Source organism: Centruroides sculpturatus, unplaced genomic scaffold (genome assembly GCF_000671375.1).
Source record: "Centruroides sculpturatus isolate CEXI.00-Female unplaced genomic scaffold, Cexi_2.0 scaffold2026, whole genome shotgun sequence".
NCBI classification, from domain to species: Eukaryota; Metazoa; Arthropoda; class Arachnida; order Scorpiones; family Buthidae; genus Centruroides; species Centruroides sculpturatus.
In genome coordinates this window covers 34,130-53,094 of record NW_019386373.1, presented here as the reverse complement: position 1 = coordinate 53,094, position 18,965 = coordinate 34,130, and the positions used below count along the sequence as shown (strand labels likewise).

The window sequence follows — 18,965 nt, the reverse complement described above, 5'->3', positions numbered from 1 at the left end:
TGAAATGCTTCTTTGGAATATATCTCGGCAACCCGGCTGTTCTGCTCATAAATGGCATCTAAGAGCTGTTTATTCTCAATGCATTTAGGTACTGTGATAATCTTGATCAGAGTGCGTGTGTTTTTCGGGATAACCGAACGTAAACCGGAAACCTCAGAAACAGCATTACATAAAATTCCCACATCTGCACTACACCCCAAATCAACAGCAATCCCTTCTTTTTGAATACGGCGTATTCTCTGAACACCTGTTTATAATCTGTGCAGATTGAAATTCTGGAACGAAAAAAAGTAGAAATTAAAAAGGGGGTAAGTAGTAATTATTAGGCTTAAATTTGAAAAACAAAATGTAGATTTGTATATTTCCACTGTCTTTCCTCCGTTTGACCAACCGCTTGTCTTTACTTAATCTCGAATATGGTGATAAAGCAAAAAACAGATATCAAAAGAATAGCTACAGTAAATCCCGATTAACTATATAAGAATTTCCGATGCAAATCGAAAGTCACGTTATTTGAATTCAAAAGGTTTTCTTGAAAGATGTTAGATGACCGGCACAACTCTATTAGTTAAGGGAATACATGATGTACGGGAGACAAAACAATGCTAATTTCAGGTGAAGAGAACATATTTTATATTAAATAAATTAAAAATATGATTACATTTTAGCCCGGCATTGTGACAATGTCACAATAAATAATTACTTGATTTTATGTACAGTGCATATCAACAGAAATTAAGGAACGAAGAATGCGATTATCGTTGATCCAATCCTTGACCTGTGGAACTTGTCTTGTACGAGTACATTCAGCGAAAATGAGTGTTCGTTGACATATAAAAAAATCGCTATATCTGATCTTTTTCCGGGCAAAAACAGAAAGTTGTGTCCTTCTAACTTTTAACTCTTGAATCAGATGTAAATTCGGTCGTGAATGATCTAGATCAGGTAAGAATATTTTCAAGTGCATAATATTTAGGTCGAAAATAATCGTGTTGCTCGGTATAAATAATCTTCACTCATCATTGCACTTATCGTTTTCAATATTACAGTATAAAATTAATATATGATTACTCAGTTTTAATTTGTAAGACTCTGACTGCTGCAGTCGCCTTATGGAAAGTAATAATAAAATATTTCTGTTGCTTGATATTTCCTTTCATTTTGATTAGAGATTTAGAATAAAAAAGTTTCTGATTGGGCTACAGTTTGAAAAATTATTATTCCTATAAATTTCCGCTCTCTTAATGTTCGTTAGTATATCTGTTCTTTAATTTAGAGAACGGAGTAAGATACATGAAAGACGACACCACATGTGAAAAGCTTGTGGCAGACGTGTCGCGCGGAATCGACACATAGCTACAATTTATTTTGTGTTATTTATTTCTGTGTTTGTTATATGTACGGAGACTCGAGAGACTCTACTATGTCATCCAAACGAAGTAAAACTGATTTTTCTACATCAAACAAGAAAAGAAAAACTTTATCTTTGGAATGTAAAGTTAACATTATTAAAGACTTCGATACAAAAATGAAAATTTGTCAATTGGCAAAGAAGTTTGATCTATAAGAATCGACGGTCACAACAATTATAAAAGGTAAAGAAAAAATTCTCTAAGTTGTAAAAAATGCTCAATCTTTAAATTCAAGCATCATTCGTAAACGTTACGGTATTATCCCTGAGATGGAAACAATCTTAAAATTATAGTGTGATAATCAAGTAAATGTGAAAAATTGCAAAATAATATAGGGCTAATTTGTTATGCATATGTATTATCTAAGATTTTATTAAAGATTTTATCCTAAATTATTGTTTTCTTTAGTCTCCGGCCCCAATGAAAAATTATATGTATGTATTTATATGCGAAATTATACCCCGACTTACGCGAATTGGACTTACACGGTTATCGCTCGGTCCCACCTATCGCGTAAGTTCGGGGTATTACTGTACACACTTTCGGTGTAAACCGAAATTCAGGTTATTATTTCAATTCGAACATTTTTCGCTGAAAGCAGTTAGATAGATGATCGGCACGACTCTTTTCCTAATTAATTAAGTAATAAATTCTTGTATAAATTTTATGATAAAATAATTAAATCTTCTGTGTAAGATTTTGAAATATAACATTGAACTTATCTCATTTTTAGATCTAGGTCAGAGATATTTCTAAATATTCATTCAATGATATTGTGTATAATTTTACGATTGATATAGACCTATAATCTTAGTGTTTACAGAATATTCAAAATATTTATTTTATTCATATGATATTAAAGAAATTTTTCTCATATACAGTAATTGGAAGTTTTAAAATAATTTTATTAATTAAAAAAGTGTTTTACAGTCAACCCCCCTATAATTACGGTCCCTATAATTACGATTCCTATAAAACTACAAAAAAATATACGTATTTTGGAAATGTTGAGTCGGATTAGTGTAGAATCGATTAATTTTATGGAAGAAAACCTTTCAATCAGCCGTAGTCCGTAAACTTGACACGTGTCGGGCTGTGATTGGAACGACTTGTAAGAAATCGGATTCCTAATAAATTGGAACGTATCTATATCTTATAGGGGGGTCAACTGTATATTAATTTAATTTTGTAATTAAAGAACCGAGTTAAAAGTATAGAAATTTTTCTACATTTATGTCTTTCCTTTCTCGTTTTCTTTTTTATTTCACATTTAATGTACAGTACATTTACTATCGAAAGATGCATATATATATTTTTTTCTCGTAAGTTTAAAAATAAATTGTATTTTCTCTAACTCCTCGTATTCTTGTCTGATTAATTTTTTTGATTTACTTATTACGATTTATAATTTTTTCCCGTTAATTTTTAATTATCACTAATGTAAATGATTTTACATTTTAAAAAATAATATTCAGAGCCCGAACGGTTAGGATTTGAAAGTTGATATTTGGTGCACAGTTAGGGTAGGTCACGAGAATGTACACTGAGAAGGGATATTTCGAAATTCTCTCCCTCCCCGCGGGGAGAGGAAAAGGAATAAGGCTTATTCTAAAAAAAAAAGCTTCTACTATACTATTTTATATGAAATTTTTTTATTTTTAACTGCGCTTTAGTAAGGTACACCATAAAAATGCATCCTAATAACAATTTTTTGGAAATGCCCAGGCAGGGAAGAGGTAGAGGGTTAAGGATCACCTTGTAGAATTCGGCTTCTATTGTACTATTTTAGATGTTGTTTTTTTGCGTTTTTTGCCGCGTTTTAATAGGGTATGCCATGAGAATAAAAAGGGATTTTTGGAAATTCTCCCTCGGTGGAGTGGAAAAGGTTTAACTCTGGAAGATCCAGCTTATTTTTGGAATTAAGTAAACCTGAAGTATAACTCAGAAACAGTTACAAAAACGTTTGTTATTTATTACTTAGTGGCACTACGCACCGGTTAGTAATTGCAGTTAGACTTAATTATTATTATCCCAGTGTGATTCTAAAAATTCTCTAATTAGTCTCGGAAGAGAAAGCCGTAATTTTTGCACCCGTTGAAAACAGATAACATCGTTCATAATGTAATAATCTTACTCTTTCCTATCGTTACTTTCTACCCAAGCAATGCCGGGCTCATTCGCTAGTTAAATTAAGAAACCTACTTTAAATAGTGTTGTTATCGTGTTTACCGTCGTATTAAGAATGTCTGAAAGTAACAAAGTGTAATAAGTAAAAAATAATCCAAAAACACGTTGCGTAACTTTATTGGCTGTTATGAGTTTTTATTTAAAAAACATTCTGTAGTATGGAGCAAAATAAATAAAATCATGTGATGCGCTATCTATTGTGAGCTTTGGCTATACAAACTTTTTATTTTTTATCTTTATACAATAAAATAAGCTTAATTTTCAGGGTAGGGACGGATTTTATAAAAAGATGCGAATGCTTATCGTCAGTAATATCGACATTAAATCCGACCATAATGGAGATACACACGATTTTTTCTATTTCCTCACTCGCACGAGGTTTAGTTAATTACCAAAATTTAACAGAATTAATCTGCCCAACAACCCAACTTTCCTGCAAAATTTAGAAAATTTCGACAAAAACCACAAGAATTATTAAGCTTGAAAAATAGTGAACAAAATCGTGCCTTCCTCACTCACACTAACATCAATACATACAGAAACTATCTCGAATTGTTATGCATTTTTTTTTGACATTTCCAGGTTTTCCGAGCACAAAAATATAAGAATCTACAAAGATTACTTTTCGTTTGATCGCCCTACTTGTTCTATTTTATATGTAATAGACAGAGGATAGTCAAATCACTTATATAAATTATAGAAATTAGATTTTTATACCTTATTAAAGTATAAATGCCGGAATAAATCTAGTCATTCTCCACACAAAATATTTTATAAAAAACGACTTTGTTGACATAGAAAACCACGATTATACTAGGTTCATGCTCAACTCCGATCCTTAAATATTTATATTTGATTAGTTTAAGTAGCGTTTATAAAACCATCAACGCTTTTAATAAACATTTCGCAGTCAGCACAAAGTACACGAACTTATTTTGTACTTACTTTATGAATAAGTATTATTTTGTCTTATTAAATTAGAATAACTTAAATGATTGACTATATTTATTTTCTGTAGAACATGGTTAACAGAAATCTTATATTACAATTCGAATATATTGATTTAGATAAAAAATACATATTAATTAAACGGATAATTATCAAGCAAAGCGTAGGAAAACACTGAAAACAATTTCACCTATTGATTTGTGTATCTGAAAGCTATTCTCTTGTAAAATTTTAACGAAAAACGCGTTAATTTCAGAAACTTGTCTGTTCTAACGATAATTAGAAAATAAACGAGCAAGTGTTCATTTTAACAGTAAACAATAGACTAAAATACTCGTGTTAAAGAGGGGTTTTTCACAAGAGGTTCTTTCCCCATTACATCCACCGGAAAACGGTTTAGAAAGATTTTGAACAATCAATTGTAAATCGCGAGAAAGTTGTTAGTTAATAACGTCCACAGGGAGAATCTTAAACCAAACGGAAAAAAATAGGAGACTTTTGAGTCGATTTTCTTTAAACTTCCTTGTCCAGTGATGACACATTTGCAGGTGTCACCGCTGTCAACGGATGGTTATGACGGATATTCTATTACGTGATACCACAGATAATTAACTACTTGTAAACTCTCTGGGCGACCTGGATTTAGAATAGAGTCTGTAGATATCGAATTTTAGATGTACGCTTATATTACCTTCATAATTGTAACCGTAGCTAGTTTGTATATATGCTTTATTGTTTTATTAAACTTTTCGTTTTGTTTATCTGTTAACCTGTCTTTCTCGGAATAACGGACACCCTATCGACGTCCTCGCGACCTCCTCGCTGGATAGTTTTAAGACTCTCCTATTGAGTCATCCAGTGATTAAGTGAGCGGGTTTTGCGACTCGACGACTAGAGGCTAAATTCTCACCTGTATTCTCACAATGATAATTCAGTGAGGTCTAGTTTCACTTCTCGCGGATATAATATAATTTTAATACACAATACAACGTGAGTATTAAAATTTTATTATAACTATAATTGGCAATTTTTGATTGGACAAGATTTCACTTAAAAAAAAGTGTGTCATTTCAGAAACACTATTCTTTCTCTAATTTTTTGCAACTAGTTCTAGATCTCCAAATCCCAAGTTCTCATTTTTTCGTTTTCATCTTATTTTAGGGCCTAGTTCCTATCAAACTTTTCTATAATCAAATAAAGCAACTGTCCACGCTTATAAGTTAAGGAGAAATCTCGCCAATCTCTCCTGAACTTCGATATGAAATATCCTGATAGTGAGAAAGGTAATTCGGAAATGCCCCTTTATCTCACACTATTAACTTTATAAACTGATATTTATCTGGCTACTAATGGTTATAATGATGATATGATGTAACAAATATTGTACAGTACGTTAAATTAATTGTTATTATCAAGACAGGAAGCCAAACTGCATCAATACTAATCTATTGAAATAACCAGTTTTAATCATTGCTTATAAGTGTTAAATTGAGAAAAGTTATTAAATTATTAAACAATATAATTGGCTATTTTATTTCAGACATTTCAAGATTATTATTGAAAGAAATATGTTCACTTTTGTGTACGGTAGTGTAGCAGAGAAATTGTGGAAATATCCCTGGTTTCTGGACGTGTTTCAATCCATTAGTACGACAATTATAAATAAACCCTATCTACTGATTCTAATTTTTCTTCCTATTGTGATCATGTATTTTTCGTTTTCTACTTATAATAGAGTTGTGGTAAGTAAACATAAACAAATGTTTAATTTTTAAATATTATTTACTATTTAACAATAACGTTTATCGGTTCAGGACATGACAGATATCGGTTATGACGATGGAAGAATGAATGCAAAGGAATTACGTAGAAAACGTGTGCAGTTATTAAAAGAAACAAATAGATTAAGAAGTGCGAAAAAATGTCCTCCCGTTTATCCAAATGGATGGATACCTTTGTTAGAATCTGAAGATTTACCTGTTGGGAAGTGCAAGCCTGTTTCTGTTCTAGGTAAGACATTAAAACATTACATTATCTATGATGATTAGGAGTATTAATTGTTTGTTTTGACTATTTTATTGTGATATAATGTGAAACCTCTTACACGGTTTACTTTTCTCACAACACATAAATAATGATTTTAGTATCTTTATCGAATACAGGAATTTAAGAGTTTGTTCATCATGGTTCTGCACTTAGCGTGAGTTTAAAGCGATTCAACAGCCTTAAACTTCACGAACTTAATTGGGCTCGTGCCCAATAAAGTCGTTTACTGGTTAAAAAGTTATACACAAATTAAAATAAAGATTTGCGTTTTTAAATTTAAAGTTGAAAGATTTGATGGCATTTAAAAAAATTGTCATAATTTATTGCATATCGCCTTCAATTTCGAGCGAAGTGTGAATGCACGTGGGACAGAAATTGCGTGGAAGAAAAGACGTTTTTCTCATACTTTCATTTACAAATACGTGTTTTATATCTATTCAAAGTACAATGAATATTTCAAGATTTGTACTGAAAAAATCAACTTTATTTTTTATTGTAAAGAAATGTACTTAAACAAAAAGCGTTTGTGGTGTATATTATCGAATAGTTACACAATATAATAATACATAATAGAAATAACAAAAGATAAATACGTAAAAAGTGCTTTTCGGGTGTTCGAAATAATATAATAAGTTTTATGTTCAGTAACATTACTCTTGCATCGAAATAAAAATTTGAAATAATAATAATAGTTTATACATACAAAATACTAAGACAATAGAAAGAAAAATATTAATCATATTACACTGTGAAGAACTGATTTAAATAAAAATGAAAACGTGAAGAACACTGTAATCAAATAGGAAATTACATTTTATTCTATTTGAAAAATATAGGAATGTAGTTAATACAGTCGCCCCCCTATAACACGGTAGATACGTTCCGTTCTTTATGAATCAGTTTTGTACGAGTCCTTGCCAATCACAGCCTGACACGTATGAAGTTTACGGACTACGGCTGTTTGAAAGGTTTTCTTCCATAAAATTAATCGATTCTAGTCTAATTCGAATCAATATTTCCAAAATATGTATAATTTTTTAGGAATAATCCGTATGAACTATGCTATAAACAAAAAATTGTAGGATTACTTACCGGAGTGTGCACCGTTCGACGTCGCCATTGCTCAAGCTTGTTTTCGTCGCGGAGCAGCGCACCAAAAGGCGGACGATTTCTGATAAGTTATTTTTTTGCGAAAACTTCGTTGAACTTAGGAGACATCATTAACATAAATAATTTTTATCGCCGTTGAATAAGAAATGTTTTTTTCACAAGAAATGTATAAAATTAGACTGTATTAGTGCTGTATTAGATACGTAATTTACATACTGTACAGATGATAGTAAACAACTTACTCGCCTAAACTTTCCGTAGCGTGGCGCTGGACGGCGGAAAGTAGTTCGGCTGCCCGATGACGTTTTACCGAATTATAGGAGTTTTTTTACCAGGTTTGTACGGATACCGATGCAATTTTTTCGCCGTCTTATGGGAATCGTAATTATAGGAATCCGTGTTATAGGGGATCTACTGTATAAAGTTTTTTTATTACAGAATATAATTTCTGTAGCCTATGTAGTGTAATAGATGTGTAATGTTACACATTCTATCACGTCCATTGCAATTATTATGTATTATTTTACTATTTATCGTAAATGTCAGCATTATATTTTTCAACAGAGTTAGATTTCTTATTCCTGCAACAATGTCTCCAAAACCAAAAAAAGTTTTTATTTGTTGATGTTGCCCTTATTATTTGTATGCATGCCAGACGATTAATTTGGTCACAAAATATATTTTAAATCTTCGATTGCTTCTTATGTTGTGTACTTCCATATAAGTTAATATTTATGTAGTAACAATATAGATAACGAAACAATTTCTTGTGAGATCGTCACAATGTTGGACAGCAATGTTTAATCATATTTCTAAATTATTTCATTTAAAATATATGAGGCCTAACTATGAACTTCAAACCGAAAAGGCTAAAGAACAACTCAGAAAATACCGAAAAACAACGAATACTGTAATGCAGTAAATCTAGATAAACCCTAAAAAACTCGAAAACTAATTGACTGAGAAAAACCAAAATTATAGGGAAAGCTAAACACCTGAACACTTAACAAACTACAAAAAGAGAACCATATAACTTCGACCTAAACGTAGACANGAAAAATCTTTCAATTTGATCAATTTTCTGGAACGTTTACAATCGTTCTATAATCGAACCGATACGCAATAACAAATTCGAATTTAAAACGGTTCGAACATTTATAAAATCGAAATAGATAAAAATATTTATAACAATGTCTGAAATGTTATTAATTTAATACACCTAAGTACTCGATGAAGACTAAAACTTCTCCCTCTCCCGCCCGCGGGAGAATTTCGAACAATCCCTTCTTAGTGTGCGTTGCCATGACTTACCCTACTAAAACACAGATAAAAACAAAAAATCTCATCTAAAATAGTGCAGTAGAAGAGGTTTTTCCGGTTAAGACCTAATGCTTCCATCTCCCCCCAGCGGGGGAATTTTCAAAAATCCCGTCTTATTGTGCATTCCCATGGCATACCCTACTAAAACGCAGATAAAAACAAAAAATCGCGTCTAAAATAGTACAGTAGAAACCGTTCTTCCGGTTAAGCTTCAATCCTCTCCCTCTCCCCCTAAGAAGGGAATTTCGAAAAATCCCTTCTTAGTGAGCGTTTTCATGACGTACCCTAACTGTGTATCAAATTTCATCTCTTTAGGTTTAGCGGTTTGCTCTGGGCGATGATGAATCAGTGAGTGAATGAATCTGTCAGTCAGGACAAACAAATAGATAAAAATGGACATGTATGTCCATTTTTATCTATATAACTTTTAGGTTTAGCGGTTTGCTCTGGGCGATGATGAATCAGTGAGTGAATGAATCTGTCAGTCAGGACAAACAAATAGATATAATTGGACATGTATGTCCATTTTTATATATCTCACTTTTAATTTTATCTATTTTAACTTTTAACATTTTTATCTATATAACTTTCTATTATAATCTATTTGCTTGTCCTGACTGACTATCTGTTAAGTTATATAGATAAAAATGGACATGTATGTCCATTTTTATCTATATAACTTAACACTAACTTAACACTAACGCGCTGCGATTAGCTCGTGTATTTAAGGATTCCTACGAGCGCGAAATTCGTATAAGGAGGAACGTATCTACCGCGTTATAGGGGTCTACTACACCTCAAAAATGAGGATTATATATTGTAAAGATAACAATGTTTTTTGCCGTGTAAATTCGTATATCTCTTATAGTACAGTCGACCCCTCTATACAGTAGCGTAGCGAGGGGGTGCAAGCGGGTGTATCATGCACCGGGCGCCACTCGCAGAGGGTCGCCCAAATGGTCTCCAAGACAAACTATATGTGTTTCTGAAGGGGGACGCCAATAAAGTGTCGTGCCCCGGGCGCCAGTTATGTTCGTTACGCCACTGCCCCTATAACACTGTTGATAATTCCGTTTTATATGAATTCCATATTGTACGAGTCACTTAGATTTTACAAATACGTGTGCCGGGCTGGGAACGGCTCACGTATTTGTAAAATCTAAGTGACTCGCACAACATGGAATTCATATAAAATGGAATTATCAACAGTGTTATAGGGGGTCGACTGTAATTCGTAGATATTGAAGAGTTCTCTATTATATATGGAAAGATCTTTTCTTAGTATTGATTGGCACTATTCAGGGTGATGATATATCGAGATTTTAATGTACTGTATATACAAACTTTAAAATGTCCAATTTCATACGGAAATTTTAGTATTATAATTAAAGTATTCAACTACTTATATTATACTCTAAAATGACAAATTCGAACAATATTCGAATTAAATTCGAACATAAAATTCGAATATTGGTTCGATTATAGAACGATTGTAAACGTTCCAGAAACGTTGAAATTAGTTCGTTTGACTAAACGTNGTTTATTATAAAGATATATTATATATTATGTATATTTACGCGAAATACATTTAATAAATCAATAAAATAGTGAATTTTAAAATATTATGATAAGAAATAATTTTAATAACTTTACAGGTCAGCAGTTTGTTATATTTCGTGGAAAGACAAGGAAATGTTTTGTTTTAGACGCTTTTTGCCCTCATTTGGGCGCTCATTTAGGAATTGATGGAAAAGTTCACGACGATTGCATCGAATGTCCTTTCCACGGATGGCGATTTGCTGGACAGGACGGTTCTTGCGTGAAAATACCTTACGCTGAAGAAAGTGAGAACTACTAAAAACATGTATACTTAATACATTTAGGCTGATTCACGCGTAAAACTGACTTTCTTAACATTGCAAAAGTATATCAATATGGTGCATTAGTTTATCTACGATGAATACAGTTAAATAAATTAATTCATTGAACACGAGCATTTCTGTAATGAATGCTATATATTGAAAGCAGTTTTTTAACTTCAAGATACAATGTAATATTTTAGTATGACAAATTATAAAGCATCAGACATTGTCAACATCGCAATTAAAAAGAAGCATTGAACAGTCTGCAAATTGTAGCGCACCGTGTTCATGTCTTATACGCATGGACAACATTGACCACAGCTGATTAACAATGTAACACATTGACTTAAATCGATATAACAGTTGAAGCGACCTGATCTTCACTACTGAAAAAATAAGCAAAATTCTAAGCATGTGAAAAGACTAACACATACAAAAATATATGAAAGATTAAGACAAATATGTAAAAAGCAGGAATTTATCTGGTACTTGCAACTGACACCACAAGCAGGGTTCACGCACTGAGATTTTACTGTTGGAACGTTATGACGAGTTTATGCCAGGTTACACCTAGTGAATTATTAGATAAGTGATCCACCTAGTTAGAAAGAAGTGCCTAGTGAATCGTTACGATTATCAAGTAAGAGAAAATATTGTATAGATTAACTAGACACTTATTTCTAAAATGGTGAATTGCCATAATGTATACCACTAAATGGTATGTGGGGTGAGCAGGTTGATAGTCTTTTATTCATCGACTTGTGACTGTTATATTTATATCTTTTACAGTTGGCAAACTTGGCACAACTTGCTACTACAAGCAACTGTGTCATGTTTTCAACAAGGATTACAGCACAACAGCTGATTCACATTCAGCCGTGAGTCACTGGCTTAAAATACTGTTGTATTATTGTACAGTAGAGCATCGATTATCCGACCCCCGATTAACCGTCCCCTCGGTTAACCGACCGTCCTAGTCGGCAAATTTCAAATGTTCGTAAGTGATGTGGCGCTACAATTTTTGGCCATGTCTTGGCTACTTTAATATTATTTTTACGTGTTTTAGCTGGCAACACTGGATCGACCATGAAAGGGAGCCACTATTTAAACGAGGCTTAATTTTCTAATTTTTAACGATACAATAGCGACGATTATTATTTTTTAAAAAAAATTGATAGGCTTAACACGGAGGAAAATTCAACGCAAAGTGGGTTAATAGCAATATACTAATATACTAATTTACTAATTACATGGGATATAATAATATACTACCCTAATAATGGACTTTTTCATACTTTTCGGTTATCCGACTTTTCAATTATCCGACTAACCCCAGTCCCCAATTAAGTCGGGTAATCGAGGCTCTACTGTATTGGCAATATACCGTATTTACTCGTTTAACACGATCTCGCATATAGGAGATGTGTGACTTAAATAAAAAAGAAATTAAATTTATTAATATTGATACAATTCTAATTTTATTTCGTTTATTCAAAAATAAAATATGAAATGCTCATATTAAGGCGCACAACCAACAAAGGATCTATAATAGCAGCATAAAATAATACATGTTTCAGAGAAATCATTGCAAAACCGCTTTGGGTTTCAGATCAAATAATCAGAGATGTTAAAAATATAAAATAATTTTATTTCGAACTGGGGTACAAGGACTGGCACCAGTACAATGCACGTGGTAAGAATGAACTCGAGAGAGAGACAAAAACTAAGTAAGGGACATGTTGACGTGTCGCTAGGTTTGCCACAACGCCAAATATCCTTCGCTTGCACGTGTAGCATGATCTAGGATTTTGAAACATTGAATGAAAACCTCGTCTTATACGCGAGTAATAAAATACAACCCTGTTCCATCACCACCAATTTTTGATTTGACTTCGAAATTTTATTCCTGCAGGTATAACAAAATATATTAGTGTAGCAGGATCATCATCATATTGGGAAGTTGGATTGGTGTCAGCACTCCATCCATGCGTTGTTTTGACCTGCTGAATACGCAAATCGAGATGGAAGTGGCCAGATATGTTAGGTGCCACATACATTGACAGCTTCAATCGTCTACTTCGTTTTCTGCAGCAAATATCGTTGCCTTTTACAAATGTACGACGTCAAAATAAAGTTAACAGTTTTTGTAATAAATTACGCAATGCTTTCATATTTTATAATCAGACTTTTTTCCCTTTATGCAATATGTTATAATAAATTTCTTCTGTTTCCTTTGCAATCAACAGAGATAGAAAATTTTACGAATTACGACAAAATTACAGTTCGATTTACACGCGTGTCCTATTAGAAGAATTAATTAAAATAACAGTAAATATTGCACTAGAACCAATGCGCCATACGATTATATTCTCGCAATGCTGGTAAGATATCTTTTGCTTTTAGAATAATATTAAATAGAACACCAAGTATCCTATGTTTTTAAATTTAGTTCCAGAAATGTCTAGAATAAAAAGTTGGGAAACTATCGAGCAATACGGATTTATTTACGTGTGGCATCATGCAGAAGGTAAACCTCCTCTGTGGAAACCTCCAGTTATACCAGAAATAGAAAATCGACTAATGCTTTATAGACATCGTGCTGAACACACTGTAAATTCCCACATTCAGGTAATTGTAACTAACACCGTGCCAAATAAATAAATGTATTATTTATGATATTAAATATGTACTGCAGGAAATTATGGAAAATGCAGCAGATTTCGAGCATTCCAAGTGTTTACACAAATTTGGTATTACGTCTAAAATTATTCTGCATCCGGAAAATTGGTAGAGATTTTTTCAGCTTATAATCGAAATGTCCAACACCCCAGAAGAAACTTTATACTATGAAAAATATAAAGGCATTATCACTTTAAAATTGTTTGGAATATCTGTAATGCAGTCACCATTTAAAGTTCAACAGGTAATAAATAACAAAATATACGTGTTTAATTTTACATTACACTGAAGAATGTTTTATAGAAATTTTACAAATGAATATACGTGTTCGAATTTTAAAGATAATTTTTGATCATTTTTACCAGATTTTCCTAAATAATTCCTATATTTTACAAATCGATATTAGTAATTCGTAAATGACAAAAAGTATTCGGTATTGACAAATAATTTCACGATTTTGTAAACGTTTTTCTCTATACCTTACATTCAGGACATATTCAGCTGTTTTTGAAGCCTGTTGAAGCTGCTAAATAGTCAAGATGTAAATAATTACTATTAATGATATGATTTTGTTAAGTATGTACAAAAATAAATATTTCTCACTAAAATATTTTTCCGAATTGACATACCACAATTTTTTTAGAGTGGTACATATATTCATATATGAAGGGACTGATGTCTTTATTATAGATAACAAATAAAACATTTGGTTGAAACACAACCAAAAACAGACATATCTTATTCTTTTCTTAAACTGAGCAACACCAAAAAGAGCGTTTCTCAACCCGTAACGATTCGTCGCCCCCTTCAATTAAACCGTTACGTAGTATCGCCCCCTTCACTTCAAAATTCCGATGCCGAGGGCCAAGGCTAACGCCAAATTCGTAGTGCATTGAATAGAGTCTATTCAATAGACTATTGACTAATATAATGTTATTTGTTTAATTATTGTACGATATAATAAAAAAAATATCTAATTCCTAATATAATGTTTTACTATATCGCCCATATAATTATATCACCCAGAAAATTGTTTTTCGCCTTCCCCTAATATACAAATTGTTACCTCGCCCCTCAACATGGAAAAACCCTCATACGGGGGCGATATCGCCCCCGTATGGGGGTTTTTCCATGTTGAGATCAGGATTTTTCCCGTTGAGAAACACTGATCTAAAGTTAGTTGTTAAATAAAAATAAAATAGTATATGATAATACTGTTGTCGGTTGTATTTAAACACAATATTTAATGATTACTTAAAACACTGTTTATTTCATAAAAAAACAGGTGAAACCTTGTTGAAAAAGTACAGGCCAGCAGAAGTATCTAAATGAAGGAAACTTTTGAAGTTGTGGCATAAAAAATAGTGGAAGCAGATTTAACGGTAAGACTCAACATGTGAACAAAGTGCATATTACTCAGATTACAACTAAAGAAAATTTTGCATAAAGCATTGCCACCTCAATAATAAATGGGAAAACAAGCATTTTTACAGAAAAAGGCTTCTAGCTTTATACTAAGTTTCTTCGCTGATACTACTAAAACATATTTTAACGTTCAACCCAATTAATACAATGTAATGACTTTAAGGCGCAAAGTACAGGAAAGCTAAAAGCATTTTTTCAGCGACAATGCTTGTTTTCCCGATTAAATTTCATAATGACTTTTCGTCCAAAACTTCCTGTAGTTGTTTTCTGTATAATAGGAGGTTTAGTCACATGTTTAGTTTTACTGTCAAATCAGCTTCCAAAATTTTAATACCATAACTTTGAAAAGTTTTTTTATTTAGATTTTTCTGCTGAGCTCTATTTTTTTTCAATTTGGTTTCACCAGACTTTTATGGGATTCGANTACCGATGCAATTTTTTCGCCGTCTTATGGGAATCGTAATTATAGGAATCCGTGTTATAGGGGATCTACTGTATAAAGTTTTTTTATTACAGAATATAATTTCTGTAGCCTATGTAGTGTAATAGATGTGTAATGTTACACATTCTATCACGTCCATTGCAATTATTATGTATTATTTTACTATTTATCGTAAATGTCAGCATTATATTTTTCAACAGAGTTAGATTTCTTATTCCTGCAACAATGTCTCCAAAACCAAAAAAAGTTTTTATTTGTTGATGTTGCCCTTATTATTTGTATGCATGCCAGACGATTAATTTGGTCACAAAATATATTTTAAATCTTCGATTGCTTCTTATGTTGTGTACTTCCATATAAGTTAATATTTATGTAGTAACAATATAGATAACGAAACAATTTCTTGTGAGATCGTCACAATGTTGGACAGCAATGTTTAATCATATTTCTAAATTATTTCATTTAAAATATATGAGGCCTAACTATGAACTTCAAACCGAAAAGGCTAAAGAACAACTCAGAAAATACCGAAAAACAACGAATACTGTAATGCAGTAAATCTAGATAAACCCTAAAAAACTCGAAAACTAATTGACTGAGAAAAACCAAAATTATAGGGAAAGCTAAACACCTGAACACTTAACAAACTACAAAAAGAGAACCATATAACTTCGACCTAAACGTAGACAAGACTAACTAACTGAAAAATACCCTAAAAACTGAAAATTTACAAATACCAGCCAAAACCAGAAAGATAATCGACTGGTAGTTAAAAAGAAGTAAATATATATCGATTAAATGAAAGTAACTAACTGTTTCTGCCTGGTAAAGCCAAAACAGAAATTGAGCTAGCTAAGCGTAACAGCTTAGCCTAACAAATGAGAAACACGTGAAAATGAAGAGTCTAGCCTATTGAGAACGAAAAACTGACCCAAAATCTAAGCAGTAACACAAATACTAACTAAAATGACAAAAAAAAAAAACAGCAGGAAAAAACACTCAATAGAGCCCAAGAAACACGAAGGTAGAGCTTAGAAAAACGCTGAACAACACAGGCAATAAGTAGGTGGAACTCATTTTCTTCCAACAACCAAAATGATAAAATTGTAAATAACTATATAAATACGGTTGGGAAATGTGCTTTTAACTGTTTAACAACTGTAAAGCAGGGCAAACAGTAGATCCTCTTTTTTTATGTTCAACTTCTTTCAATATCTATCCATCCATATTCCAACAGTTCTTTTCAATTAACTACAATAGAGCGTCGATTATCCGAAAGTCAATCATCCGAAACGTCAATTATCCGAAAGAATTGCAGTCGGCAAATTTAAATTTTCGCCAGTGCTGTGGCGCTGCAATCTTTGGCGATGTCTTGGGCTACTCAAATATTTTACGTTTTTCATACTAAATTAACTTCTGAAGTATAATTTTTGTTGTTTTTATATTTTTCAATGTATTAGTTTTGTTTGTACAAAATAAAAAAAGAATTTTTAACGATACAATAGTCTTCGTTAGGCTTAACATCGACGAAAATTCAACGCGAAGCGACACGCAAAGGAGGAAACATTCAACATCGGATACGTTAAACTATTTTTTCGTACATAATCGGTTATCTGAACAACCACAGTCCCAATTGATTCGGATAATCGACGCTCTACTGTATTATGTTCTCCCTCACTACCAAACTTTCATAAACTTTCTACAAAAACCTATCAATCTTACTTCACTTCGGATCATTCAAATGACAGCGAATACTCTTTGAAAATGAAAATTAAATGGAAATAAAAGCACAATAGTTATATTGTATATATAGAAGAATAGAAGACACGAAAGTGTTAGAAAGATAAAAAACAAATTTAACATTTTAAAAAATCGTAAATTATTATGAATTTATGTACAGTATCTTTCTGAATCATTTGGAAGTATTTATCTTTACTTATGTACGTTTTCAAACTGGTAAAAAGTTTTATTTTGATTGCAACGTTCTAATTTTTAAAAATCATACAAGGTTGCTTAAGAATAAAAATCTAAACTGCTCTCTAGACTCTTCGAAAAATTAACGTTTAATTATAGCAATATTAATCGATCACATTTACACTATGGAGGATGTATTATATATGCAGAGGTTCGTGTTTTCCTGCAAGTAAAGGATTTGGAGAAAATTAAAATCCGATAATAATAAATGTTGTGATTGACAATTTGATTCTCCTTAAGAAGAAAAAAAACTGGTGATTCGCCATCATTTAAATTGGGCAGAAACATTGCTTCCATTTACTGGTTACACGTACTTTTAGGCTTTTTGTTTAAAACGTGCCAATAACGTTTAAAGTCGTCAGAACAATTAGAAGTGAATTAGTGAGAAGAACGGTGTTTGTTGTATGGCCTTGTCTACTGTCGCGTCAGTCTTCTTTATGTTATGATCATGGTTATACTTTTTCACTGTGCATACACTAACTGAAAGTTCAAAATTAGAACTTTATTTGCGAAGAATTCACTTTTGAAAACGTGTAAATAGCTTTACCTATAAACTTTGATGATCTTCTAAATGAGTTTTTCTTCACGAAATGCATATAACCTCCTATTATTATTCATGCATTTCCGTACTTGATAATTCGTGTGTTTTGTAGAGAAAAATAATTAAACAACACTTTTTAGAATTTTTACTTTTCGCAATCTCTGATTTTTTTGACATTTACTTTTTTTACGTACTTAACATTAACAAATTCTTTTCTCATTTCAATAATTAAATATGACTGTGTTTCGTGACTGATATTTACAAATTCGTTTTTATACGAGTCTGTAAAATTTGAAATCAAATGCGTCATGATATCTATGCTTTGTAAATAATTACTTATAAATAAATAAATTGTTTTATTTCTTACGAGTACAAATTCGTGTTGACATTTCGCAAACATGTTATGATTGATTTTAGTGAAAATAACTAATAGTTTTCGTTCATAAAGTTTTGTGTTTTCGCTGTAATTAGCAATTGTTTTAATAATCACTATAGGTTTTACACATGTTTATAGGCATGCAGATTAAATATTAAACAGTATGTGAATAAATGAGTAAATACATCTATATCTATATATACATACTAGCTGTTACCCGCGACTTCGTCCGCGGAGGTTTTGCAAGCAAACCCCATTTACATTCAATATTTCAATAACCATAGTAATTGTTAGGTCTATATAACACCTACCGCTGAAGAGAATTGCCGAGAATCAAACGAACTATTTTCAATTTGATCAATTTTCTGGAACGTTTACAATCGTTCTATAATCGAACCGATACGCAATAACAAATTCGAATTTAAAACGGTTCGAACATTTATAAAATCGAAATAGATAAAAATATTTATAACAATGTCTGAAATGTTATTAATTTAATACACCTAAGTACTCGATGAAGACTAAAACTTCTCCCTCTCCCGCCCGCGCATCTATTCTAAAAATCCCTTCTTAGTGTACATTCTCATGGCATACCCTACTACAACCCCCCCGCGGGAGAATTTAGAAAAATCCAATAGCGCAG

At 32.0% G+C, this 18,965-nt stretch overlaps 1 protein-coding gene across 2 annotated transcripts; it reads left to right on the top strand.

Moving 5' to 3' along the window:
* The first annotated feature begins 870 nt into the window (after positions 1 to 870).
* Positions 871 to 13,784, top strand: LOC111614720 (cholesterol 7-desaturase-like). 2 transcript variants are annotated; one of them, XM_023356084.1, is made up of 6 exons: positions 871 to 945; positions 6,088 to 6,289; positions 6,362 to 6,557; positions 10,679 to 10,867; positions 13,335 to 13,513; positions 13,581 to 13,784. In XM_023356084.1, exons 2-6 carry the CDS (start codon positions 6,116 to 6,118, stop codon positions 13,674 to 13,676), a joined length of 834 nt encoding a protein of 277 aa, XP_023211852.1. In that variant the 5' UTR covers positions 871 to 945; positions 6,088 to 6,115; the 3' UTR covers positions 13,677 to 13,784. The 2 variants fall into 2 exon arrangements, with proteins under 2 accessions (XP_023211852.1, XP_023211853.1); XM_023356085.1 differs by lacking the exon at positions 6,088 to 6,289 and having other exon boundaries at positions 881 to 945.
* The last annotated feature ends 5,181 nt before the right edge of the window (positions 13,785 to 18,965 follow it).

Bases quoted from the DNA above. Each gene is read 5' to 3' on its own strand.
- LOC111614720 (XM_023356084.1), top strand. From the start codon at position 6,116: ATGTTCACTTTTGTGTACGGTAGTGTAGCAGAGAAATTGTGGAAATAT. The intron at 10,868-13,334 runs GTGAGAACTACT...TTTTAAATTTAG, and splicing joins AATACCTTACGCTGAAGAAA to TTCCAGAAATGTCTAGAATA. The intron at 13,514-13,580 runs GTAATTGTAACT...TATGTACTGCAG, and splicing joins CTGTAAATTCCCACATTCAG to GAAATTATGGAAAATGCAGC.